Source organism: Fusarium proliferatum, assembly GCF_900067095.1.
Source record: "Fusarium proliferatum ET1 genome assembly, contig: FPRO_scaffold019, whole genome shotgun sequence".
In the NCBI taxonomy this organism is placed as follows: domain Eukaryota; kingdom Fungi; phylum Ascomycota; class Sordariomycetes; order Hypocreales; family Nectriaceae; genus Fusarium; species Fusarium proliferatum.
Window position 1 is genome coordinate 256,477 of NW_022194808.1, and position 11,680 is coordinate 268,156.

Genomic DNA, 11,680 nt, shown 5'->3' on the forward strand with positions numbered 1-11,680 from the left:
TGCCTTGGGAGCGTCTCATTATCAAAACAAACCATGAGCCTCAGTCGAGACTTCCAGTTTGACCCCTCCCAGAGGAGGGCCAAGTTTTAGACAGTCAAGATGGTTCTCTGCCTGATGTTGGCTGGTCCAATCCCGTTAAATTCCTTACCGCCATGAGAGGTCCAATGCCCGACCTTCCTTCTCCGGCCAAGGTTCGACGACATGCTGGAGAATACTCGAACAAGATCTATGCAAGTCACCATCTCCTAAAGCAAATTCTGGAGAGGCATGAGTCCACGATTCAGAAAAGGTGGACCAAGAAGAGTCGGCGGCAGAGACTTCAAATTCTCCTCAAAGCTTGGCCGGCAATGCCTGCCTCTCATCGTCCTGATTTCTAGGCCTTTCGCAGAGAATCAAAGCAAGTACGAGAGAGAGGCTCAAAATATAAGGACCACTACATGTGGCCCTACGTCAACCAGGAGGACTTATCACGTCCTAAGCTTATGCTCTTGCTGCTGAATGCTAGAGGCCGTCATCCGCCTCCGGCCTTTGCGGCGGCTGATAACGACGCAATGCATCTAGGCAAAGTGACAAAGTCACTAGTTCCTATCTTCCTTAACCTTCACACGATGGTATTGCATGGTGCCACCACGCCTGAGGAATATGGAAAGCTTCTTGATTGGGATTCGCACCCAGATGCCTTTGACTGGATGCACACACGCAAACAATTTCTCCCTGGGGAGGGCCTCCTTATTCTCGAGGCACAGGCTCGGTTGATGCCCTTCCTCATTAAACTTCGTCATGAAGTCCTCCGCGACATCTCCGCCGAAGACATCGCCAATAGCGCGTATAGCATCCAGCCTGAGCCATTTCTGAAGACGGACAGCGACGCTTCCAGCTTCGTATCATTGGCAGCAATGGCTGCGGAAGCGCCTTACAGGCTACCGGCAAGACTTGATCTTGAACGACTCACGTCTCTTCTCCAAGCCCAGATTCCAGCAGCAGAAGATCACGTGTGGGCACTTCGTGAGGATCCTGCCTATTTTGCTGACCATTTCTGCGAGATCAAAGATCACCGACAAGAAATGTTGCCTGATAACAGGGGACTTCCACATCCTGCAACCCACAGGCTGCGGGAGAATAGTCTCTGGGCCCGGGTAACCTTTGGTATGCTTTCAGATGCTTATGCGAATCTGGAGTCCCTCACTGAGCTTCATCGGCAAGTCAAAAACCTGAGCATGCTACAGCAGAAGCTTCACAAGGAAATACTACCCAACAAGGACTTACCGAAGGAGTACTTTGTTTCACTACTCCGCTTCAAGTACTTCTTGGAGCAAACGGCAAAGGGGCCCTTGAACAAGCTTAAAGTAGCTGTTCCAGCATCTCCACCAATGCGGAAATTCTTCGTCCGTGAGCCGCCTGTTGATTCTGACTCGACAAAGATATTCGTAAGGAGTCGCCCGGGATTCAAAATGGAAAAAGTAGAACAACAATTGATTTGGTTGTTACGAACACTGTGGGAAGATGATTATACCCTCTTTCTCGTTCGCGTGCCCAACGTCGTCGATGAGTTGGAGCGACTGCTACAGGCGGAGCCTAAGGCGGACGCCCGCATATCGGCCCACGTAGCCAAGATAATCGGTGACCTAGCCATTGTCACACAGAGTCTCAAGCAACTCGAGCTCTATCAGCCATAGGCTCAACAGTTCGAGATGGCTTCGGCTGATCACGTGGAAGGTTTTGAAGCGCAGTACACCGCGTTACAGAAACCCGTGGCACAGCCTCACGCTGCATTTTTACAGAAGGGCCTGGATAACGCCGCTAGACTCGCGGAGCCTTCAGGTGGAAAATTTACTTACCCATATAGCAAACGTCGGACAAAAGAGACGGTAGACGCTTTGCGACAGGACGAGTCGAATTTGGATATGTTCTGGACCAAGGTTGACGACGTAACAAAAGCTAGAGTCACAAATTTTGAAGATACAGCTCTTTTTCGCCTTCTTTCTCAACCGCGCATCTTGCGAAGGACCGTAGAATGGGTTGAACCTACAAAAGCAAAAGAAAAAACTGAGCCTGCCCTGGACCAAGATCTTTGGGCCCTCAACCGTCCACTTTCAAGTCTGTTCCTGGACCAACCTGCACAAATACCTCAGAGATTCAATGCCCTTTCAGTCCAAGGTCAAGACCAAGACCAAGACCAAGGGTGGCCCTTCTAGAACGTCCAACAACAACGATAACGTGGAACCATTTGATGCCACAAAACTCGAGGTTTTCGACGCTCAGCCAATATTCTCCGTCGATGCTCGAGCATTGAGGGTGTTTCGCACTTTGCTCTTCGACCCTGAGGTAACATCGACGCCTAGCTCCATTCCATGGGGCGACTTCCTCTATGCAATGGCCTCTACAGGTTTCCAGATCGAGAAGCTCTATGGCTCTGTCTGGCAGTTTTCGCCTACTATTTTAGGCATTGAGCGAGAGATTCACTTCCATGAGCCCCACCCAAAAGGCAAGATTCCTTTCGAAGTCGCTCGACGGCACGGACGAAGATTGACACGGGCTTATGGCTGGTTCGGGGGCATGTTTGTACTCAAGGAGAAACAATAAAGGCCACTCATCATATGTGTGGCCACGGCAAAGAGTGTTTATCTCAGCTGGTCCTTCCGACAGATCTGACTGAAGATTTTCATACATGGAGGAGTTTTGGCTCAGTACCATTGGACCCCTTTTACAGTGCTACGTTGTGGCCCCGAACAGCAGAGGTTATATTGTGATTGTGCTGCCTATTGTCTTGACTTGAAGTTACGCGACGACGAATAGAACGTTAGAAATCCCCCCCCAAAAGAGCGTTGTGAACCATTTATTGCTTTCATGTCATTTCTTAAATCTAGCTCAACTGGTATTGCTAGTTTATTGGTTGCCGAAAGATGCGGGGCGTTACATACGGCGGCAACTTTGTTGCATCGTCGGCTGAACGCTGCAGCCCATGGAGAGCCCGTTTCAGACGTTTCATTGGTGATAAATTGATATAGTCTTCGGTTAGTTGCAGTGCACAAAATATCTTCATTGAACTGCGAATCATACGCATGGACGTACATGTTTTCTTCTTTTTTTTTTTAGATTTAAAATCAACCATCAACTCAAACATCATATTTCTACTGGAGATATCTCGTATGGGCTGTTGGCAATTATTAAAACTGACTAGGCCCTAGAGGGAGGTGCTGAGGGTGGTTCTACTCACCAGGCCACTCCTTTGTTAGACACCTCTCCCATCTCAAAAAAAAGCAGTGCAACAAAGCCCCAGGTAGTTTACTTTGCCTCGCTCACAGTATTATCACAGTGTGTCACTGCTAGTGATAGGGTAACACTTACTCATAGCTCCCCAGTTCTCAAGGCATGTTCGCCCCGAGTCTACATAGTATACGGTTCTCAATCTGACCATCCTTTTACTTCTCTCAACCTCCTCATCACCTCCAGCACTATCGTCTGTCCAGAATGAGTATTCCTATCCGCTAACCGAGCTATCATGGATCTCGTCATTTACTACAATGATAGCATTGACTCAGACAATTTGGCCGCGGCTCGAGCCTTGTGCAACGCCACATAAAGAGCTCACATTCCCGCGTTCTTTGGCCGTGACCATGAATGGCAAAGGTTGACATGGACAGGTGCAAAGATTTAATACCCCCATACTTTGTATCCTAGGAGGACTTTTCTAAAAGCCTTTTAAACGGATCTCTCAAGAAGAAAGACATTGATGGTATTCCAGATAAGACGCCCCGGGACCGTCAAATTGTAAGAATTCCTCTCAAAACTTGACACCAATAGCGCTTACCATGTGGTCAGCTTGGAGAGGCTGTAAAGGCCAAATACGGCCCGGTAGGAGATGCTGTATTGCTCAAAGGAGTTACCATAGAGAACGCTGCCGACAGTGATATGTACGCTAAGTCTCAAGTATGTGGACCTGCTGCCGGGGAAGGTTGTCCGAAGGATTGATTTAGAGGATGAGGAGGGGTCAGGTTAGAATCGTAAGGGGCGAGGCCAACCCTGCCAACTTTGAGAACTACTGGACAGACGGCCGGCATCAATATTGGACATCTTGACCGCACAGGATAAATGGCAAAGCTGAAACCAGAGAAATCAAGTCAAGATACTATATTGAGAACGAGCATATGAGATCCAAGGCCGGTGAGACCCCGTGCAAGCCAAGATACCGAACCTCGATGACAGTTCCCTGCTCCCCAGCTAGCCTAGAATTTATCGCCCCACAATCTAGCACCTCATAATTTATCACCTCGTAATCAATCACCTCACAAGTTTTGTACCCCAAATACGGACAACAATGAAATTTACCTGCTATTTTCTCTGTAATACTGATGTAATCCTTGCAACATATTGACCTGTTATTATCTGTCCCCAGTAAACCCTAATGGGGAGTTCTAATCATACAGCTTGTTTCATTTTTGGCAAGTTCTTGTAGTCTGCTATGTTATAGCAGATTTCTATGGCTCCGGAGACCACTTCATGGTGGGTTTTGGCAAAGAGGAACAACGCCCCAATATTTCATCATCGTTGGCTCTTTTTCATCAGCGCCCCTTGCCTAGCATCTTGCCCAGTATCCTCCCTCTTCTGGTTGTTATCCTTCACTACTATGTTGATTGCGCAACTAGCCTTGGTAGACTGCTTGAGATTAGAAATGGTTTTACTAGTTAGTGGCGCCAAAGCTATCTTAAATCTTAATATTGAAGCCTCATCTGCTTTCGTAGTTGAGTTGGATCTTGGTTAGATATAATTAGCTTCGTAGTTATAGAAGTCATTGAATCACTATAAATGTATCAGTGGCTGGGTTTGCCTATTGAAGCCTTTCGCTGTAGCCATTCCGTATGGGATACGGAACCACCGATTGCCATCACTTTCAAGAGCCAGCTTGCATTTTTTCTGCAATAACAACGCACCATGAAGAGTCTAAGCGAAGACCATCTGTAGGTCGCTCTTAAGCAGACGCTTCGGAGAATAATGTTTAGCATGCTTTGGACTGAAGAAAGGAGGGTGAAGATGGGGCACTGTAAGCATTCGTCCTGCCAAAGCGTAAGAGTTTATGTTACTCAAACTCCATCACTAATACCCATCTTATAATAGTATCTCTTCTAAATCAAAGTATTGTACCATGGAACCACCACGCTGGCTAGCCATATGTCTTGATCAGAATGCTTTGGGAATAGGAAGGTGCCGAACCATTGAAATACAATCAGGAGATCATGGACCTGCCGTCTCTAACTTGAGAAATCATGGCGTTGCGAGGTTTGATGCGCTATTGGGTTCTGCAGCCAAAGTGTCATCATCTGGCTGGGCTATTTCTGTGAGGCAAGGGTGCTGTAAAGCCTGCTTTGCAGTGATACGATGATCAGGATTTAGGACAAAAATCCTTTTCAACAGATCCGCAAAGTCTTTAAGGAAGGGATCGTCTCCAGGCGCGATGATTTGCTATTTGGTATTAATTAAGGTTATAGTAGGTTGGGAAAATAGTCGCTTACGTGAACATGCTTCATGCTCATCCGCTGGACCCTTTGGCGTGGTTTTTGCATTGCGTTGGGAAGCAAAGCGGAAAGAATGTGCCGAAACCTTTCGTCGGTGATCCAAGAGATTTCTTCCTCAAATTTGAGTCCTGTAACAGCTTCTGTCATTGCTATGTATTCAGTCATATCATCGGCGTCGAAGAGAATATCACCGGTGAAAAACTCGACGAGGGTGCATCCTATGCTCCATATATCCTGGGAGAATGACGCTTTGTGATATATCCAGGCCTCTGGGGCACAATACGGTGCAGTTGAGTCAAAATGTGATGGAGGTTCATCCATAAATGTGGCTATACCGAAATCGATCAACCGAACCTCGGTGTTATTTAAGACGCGGCGCTCTGCAGCATATCGCGCCTTTTGAGATCTTACAAAAGAGGAAGAAGGCCTCACGCGGTGATAAGGTAAGGTGCAGTAAGTGTGGTCGCATAGTACGAGATTCTCGGGCTTAATATCAGCATGGACTATGCCTAGGTCGTGCAAGACTAAACCTCGTCAGAATGCTTTGGAATTAGGTCCATACTTTTACACTTACAGGCTACACTGTTAAAAAGCTGCCGGGCAAAACTCTGGATATGGCCTTTTGGATATGGAAGATAGTTGTTCTGTTCAAGGAACTCACAGGTGCTCTGACCAAGTAAGTCCATAACCATACAAATGTGGCCTCGGTATTCGAAACACTCTTGTACACGGATGCACCCCTTCTGGTTCTTCTCATCATTCATTTTAATGGTTTCGAGTATCCGAAACTCCTTCCTCGCGGCATTGCTGCGTCCCTTCCCTACCGCGCTGATCTTGATGGCTACATCTTTAGATTCGGGAACCTCACAGTCTCTAACAACTTTGCAGGCTCTGACAACTGTGCCATAGCCTCCTTCACCTAGCAAACCTCGGATCTTGTCTATAAAGTAATTAGAGAAAGTCCAAAAACAACAGACAAGGCTGACGTAGACAGACATTTATTCGTTAATTTGGCATTAATAACAACCTTGTAATTTCCTCGTCGTCGTCGTGATCTGCCTATTGTGTTATATTAGTCACATTGTCGCCCATGTCCTAAGAACGTATGGTATAAACTCACATCAGGTATACAGGGAATAGAGACGTCGCCAGCCCTCTTGAGAGGGGGACGTAGAACTTGTTTCTTACAAAGAACCCTGGAGCGCTCTATGTCAAGATTCTGGGCTCCAGTGGGAGCATGCTGGCGCGTGAATATTGGCTCGACGATGGCCTTCATAACTTTGTGTTGGGCGTTGGACGGGATCGTACTAGGGACAGTTTCCCTCACAGCAACATGTTTCCTGGTAGAAAGCATATTCTCCTGTCCTTCTCCTGATCTCTCAATCGTTATATCTATAGGAGGCGGAGTAGTAGAAACAATTTGCCGCGATGGTATTGTGATGCTGCTTTCCGTTGTCCTCGTGGAACTTAGGGACTCGTTGGGTTTCCTACCGGTATCTTTATCCCGGAGATCCAATAACCATTTCAAATCATGCTGAAACTCTACACCTTTTTCTTTAAACTCTTGAGCTTCGCTACGAATCTTGTCTTCTTGAAACTTTGTCTGGGTAGGTGCCAAGATCAAGTCAGTCGGTAGTTGACTGCAGTTTCGTCGCCAGACTAAACCACCTAAACCTTTGATTATATTGTTTATCTCTTTTTTGCTCTCAAATTTGCCAATTAAATGAAATCTTTTGTTCGATAGTCGGCGTGAATCCATATTTTGATTTAGTAATCAATATGCTGCTAATAGTTTTATATGGTCTTCTCAGAATGCTGCTAGTTTAGGGTTCGCCATTATATATTGTCTCCTGCTATCTAATATTTGAACGTAATGATTGTATTAAGCTCACTATTTTGTTTAATACAATTGAACTCATCCTTTTATTTAGGAAAAGGTTTTTTTTTAGGGACCTTTATTTGCTAGCAAATTGAGGTATTATTATTAGAAGTAAATGAAGCTGTGATTATAAATAATTCTAGTTTTCTTAAAAGGTGCTCTTTCTACTAAAATGGATATAGTGCTTATTCTCTCGACTGCCCAAACTTGATAAAGTAACTCCAAAGCTGCCCCTTATTTGCGGGTATAATTTGACGCCTAAATTAATCCGTGAGTCTTAAACTTGTCTTTTTCTGAGACTGCTCATTATTGTTCGAGATATGTAGATGTTTAAAGATTAATTTCTCAGAACTACCGACATTTTGTCAGCGCATATAAATGGAGTTTAGCTGCCTACGTATTAAAAAGGGGAAGGACAAGGTGCCCAACCAGAACCTACTATACCAAATCTAAGTGTCAATGAAAAAAGATAAATATCTTCAGAAATAGAATCTCGACAATATTCGTAACGGGTTCAAAAGGTACATGGACCGTGAAGATTATTCTCTGTCTTTCGGAAGCTGGCTGCAGACACTGTGTGCCGGTCCGGGGGAATCACTTCAAGAGGGCATCGTTTATAGCTCTCCCGAGGATGGGGAAAGGGGCGGAAACAACGTTCTTTTTGTGCTTACAGATATTCCTTGATCGCGGCTGTTGGCTATTGGTCCAGAAATTATTATACGAAAACGGCTCATTCGCGTTGAATAATTCGCGGCCTGTTTAGCGTAGATTAAGATTGATTTCGTGTCCTGCTATTCCTTCAAATCGTTGTCGGTACATGCTATTTTCATAATAAGCCAGGCGCCGCTGTCCTGCCCACTTTGACTTCGAATATACTTGTTTGACATTTTATCTGCCATTTTCCCGGTCAATACTTCTTTCAAAGTTGCTTTTGTCTTAAGTGACTTTTTTGAACTTAGTATTCAATCACCATAAACGTCTTGCAAGGTGATACTGTGGTCGGTATCTACTGAACTATCGGTGCTTAAGTCGGTGGAGCTACCATCCGAACTAGGGCTAGATTCCGAAGCTGACTGTCAGTTACGATTATGCCGCTTCCTATCACAAATCCCTTACCCACCACTTTTTCAAGCTTTCTTCCAATATGACTCATCCTCAGAGTCTTCATTATAAGCCCTCTTCCAATAAGACTCCTCAAGCTCTTCATCAACTTCGTAATCATAAGTCTCAGGCTCATCGACGCCAGATTCATCAATGTCAGATGCATCATCATCATCGCCATGCTCATAGTCATCAGCTTCAGATTCATCAGTATCGTCATCTTCCGGCTCATAGTCATCATCGTCAGACTCATCATCATCGTCATCGCCCTGCTCGTAGTCATCATCCTGCCACTTGTACTTGTCATCACCACTGACATCCTTGTCGTCCACACAACCTAATTCCTCCCACAGGTAATCGCCACATGGGTCCAACCATGTACGCTTGAAGTGAAGATCCTCAATCCATTTCTTCTTAACTAGCCGACCGCCTGAATCGCGAACAGGTCCAAGAAATTCGCTAGGCTTATTATATTCTGCCTCAGATATAATAAGGATACCAATATCTTTTATGTCATGATTTTTGTGGTCAAATGGCCGAAGGCCGTTTTTACACAAGATATCTGTTGCCAACGCCTGCTTGATAACTCCGCCTTGAATGTTGAACCTGCCAACCAGCTTGAATATTGTCTCTTTGTAGTCGTGCATAGTGAATTGATCTGTGGGATACCAACTTTCTCATATAGCTTTTTATTAGATCCATGGCTTCATATATTATGTTCATGTGGTCATATATACTCTCACCTTCGTCCTTTTTTCGTTTGTGTGGTGCTGGCCAAGGACGGGCTACTAAGCTGGATTGTAATCCTATTCCTGGACATCCAAGATCATGGTGACTGACGGGCGAATGGATCGCGTATTTTAACCTCCGAATATATCTGGGTCTGTGGTCACAAAGGTCAACATAGAGACTTCCTTCATTTTAGGTACAAAGTCTCTAAGCATAAGCAAAATCTCTCAAAGCAGGTGTTCCAGATGCCGGAGAATATTGAGCATAGCCCTAAAGGCTTGAAATAGCCATTAAAGACTTTTTTGTCTTACGTTAAACGAGACTGACACAGCCGTTGACTATTGAGGTTCGCCTGTATTTTGATCTGACCCCAAACGCCGCCATTAACGACAAGCAAAAGAATAAGGTGACGTGCAAGGGGTGTATGATTATGAGAGGACCCAGTTGTGGTTTCTAGGACAAAGCCAAAGACTGCTCCTAAACTACAGGTTGACGCGTTGGAAAGTTTACCTATATCGCTCACATATGTACCTGACGTGTATGTGGAAATGGACCAATATATATACCTACAGACTAGTATCGTCATCATAGAGGGCATCTAGGGCATCTGGAAAAAGTGTGCCGATCAAACTACGTGTTTATATGTACATTGAAGTATATAGACTTTACTTTCGTGACTCCAACTAGCTTTACTAGGTTTATTGCTGTGCACAAGGCAACTCTTTCCTCTGCAACAGAAATTCAATGTGCTAATGGAACTGTAAGTCTTGAAATGTAAGATTTCTAATAATAACTAGAGGCCTAATCTATAGCGACTAGGCTTGGTCTTGAGTCGAGCTTGCCGAGCACTGCGCCACGCATAGCCGGCGCCATAGGGAAGCTCAGTGTCACTGCCCGCTATCGAACTAACTTCGCTGGAGCCGTCACTATCTGATTCATGTATTTTGCGGCTGTCATTATCACTCATTGTGGGGATTTCTTCCAACTCAGCGTATATTGAGGTGGTCGAGGCAAAATGAGGCGTCGGGGCACAGTGGCCACTGGATGTCTTAGCACACGTCGATGTAGTTTGATCATAAAAGACGCGATTCAATGACATAGAGCCCTGTTCGGCTTCTAGTCGTACCCATTTGGATTCTCTTGTGTTAACCTGTAACCGGTAAAAGTCGCGATGGGCATCGTCAAATAGGTCAGGATCCCAGACGAGAAGCTTCCGACCTTTCAGCGACTCGCCTGTTCTTATGGAGTTCATAATTACAAGGAAGTCTTCTTTTGTAGTTGAGCCTCCATTTACGCCTAAATCATGCCACTCCTCGGGCGATTGCTGCCATGGTGAGCATTCAGAAGCCTCTAGAAGTTTATGAGATTGCCTCAGGTGCTGGAACAAATACATCTTGAGACCTTTGTAATGGTTAGAACGCAGCAGACCGGAGGTGGATGCGCGGATGGGATACTTCTTGTGTCATAATGGCGAGGCGGATCTCGTCGATGATACGCCCTTATCAAATTAGAAACTTCCTGGCGCTTCAAGCTCAACAGGTGTTGAAGGAAGTAGAGCCAAACGCGAGTAGTTTCACTTGCCATTACGTCGATAGTTTTCCACCCACAAACAGCTTGATGCTTCTTTGCATTGTCAGCTGACAATTGATGGCCGCACGACATGCAAAATATGATTACTGGACCATTGTGTCTCATCTGCCAGTGATCAGCAGCGGCACCCCATGTAGAGTATGTATTTATACAACACGAGCACCGGTATAGTACGCGACTTGACTTGCAGTAATGCTGCCGGCCGAGAACTTTTGCAATTTTTATGGAAGATAAGCCCTTGAGCTCCAGTCGTCTGCGTCTTTGGCAATCAGGCCTGCTCCAAAGTGCACAAGCTACCGAATCTGTCGCTTCAGAAATAGGCCGCTTCCTGTAATCAAGTAAGTCAAGGCCTTCAAGAATTTCCCGGACTTGAGGCTCGTCATAATCTGAAATACTTGCAACCAGGTCAAGAAGGATGTCCAGATCTTCCATCAAAGGTTCTACGTACAATCAGCAAAATATCGGTCATAACGGCTGCTATACACTGACCTTTGAGATTAGGCATAATTTGAATCGTCTGATGGGCCATATAGCAAGCTTTGGAATGCAGTATCTGTGTTGTCAGCGCCGGGATTGGTATTCTTCAAGTACCATTCGGGATATCAAGGTAAGGGAGCTGACGTGTCGTTGAATGCTCTAAATTATGTGACAAAGCAACGGCTTAGATCGGTGTTCTCATTGGATATCTAATGTTAGGGAAGTGGCTTGTAACCTTTACTTGTAACGTCTGAAGTCTTTGGCCCGCCGCTAGTTTCATGGAGCTGCGCAGTTCGTCGCTACAGGAGCCGAAAACACTTTACAGACGACTTTCTGGTTTTGACCGGAGCCTCTACAGGGTGTCTATTTGCAGCCTTGGTCCGGTTGGACA

The 11,680-nt window shown here is 45.5% G+C and overlaps 5 protein-coding genes across 5 annotated transcripts; 2 read left to right on the top strand and 3 right to left on the bottom strand.

The window, feature by feature from the left end:
- Window positions 1–437: 437 nt before the first annotated feature.
- On the top strand, window positions 438–1,676 carry FPRO_16050 (uncharacterized protein; the record flags this gene model as incomplete). The annotated part of the gene is made up of 1 exon (XM_031225152.1): window positions 438–1,676. One exon carries the CDS (start codon window positions 438–440, stop codon window positions 1,674–1,676), a length of 1,239 nt encoding a protein of 412 aa, XP_031090339.1.
- Window positions 1,677–2,139: 463 nt separating this feature from the next.
- On the top strand, window positions 2,140–2,583 carry FPRO_16051 (uncharacterized protein; the record flags this gene model as incomplete). Its single annotated transcript, XM_031225153.1, has 1 exon — window positions 2,140–2,583. One exon carries the CDS (start codon window positions 2,140–2,142, stop codon window positions 2,581–2,583), a length of 444 nt encoding a protein of 147 aa, XP_031090340.1.
- A 2,679-nt stretch (window positions 2,584–5,262) lies between these two features.
- FPRO_16052 (uncharacterized protein) lies at window positions 5,263–6,867 on the bottom strand (the record flags this gene model as incomplete). Its single annotated transcript, XM_031225154.1, has 5 exons — window positions 5,263–5,460; window positions 5,511–6,037; window positions 6,088–6,453; window positions 6,510–6,572; window positions 6,645–6,867. 5 exons carry the CDS (start codon window positions 6,865–6,867, stop codon window positions 5,263–5,265), a joined length of 1,377 nt encoding a protein of 458 aa, XP_031090341.1.
- Window positions 6,868–8,519: 1,652 nt separating this feature from the next.
- Window positions 8,520–9,140, bottom strand: FPRO_16053 (uncharacterized protein; the record flags this gene model as incomplete). Its single annotated transcript, XM_031225155.1, has 1 exon — window positions 8,520–9,140. One exon carries the CDS (start codon window positions 9,138–9,140, stop codon window positions 8,520–8,522), a length of 621 nt encoding a protein of 206 aa, XP_031090342.1.
- An 875-nt stretch (window positions 9,141–10,015) lies between these two features.
- Window positions 10,016–11,317, bottom strand: FPRO_16054 (uncharacterized protein; the record flags this gene model as incomplete). Its single annotated transcript, XM_031225156.1, has 4 exons — window positions 10,016–10,623; window positions 10,677–10,845; window positions 10,900–11,252; window positions 11,302–11,317. 4 exons carry the CDS (start codon window positions 11,315–11,317, stop codon window positions 10,016–10,018), a joined length of 1,146 nt encoding a protein of 381 aa, XP_031090343.1.
- Between the last annotated feature and the right edge of the window lie 363 nt (window positions 11,318–11,680).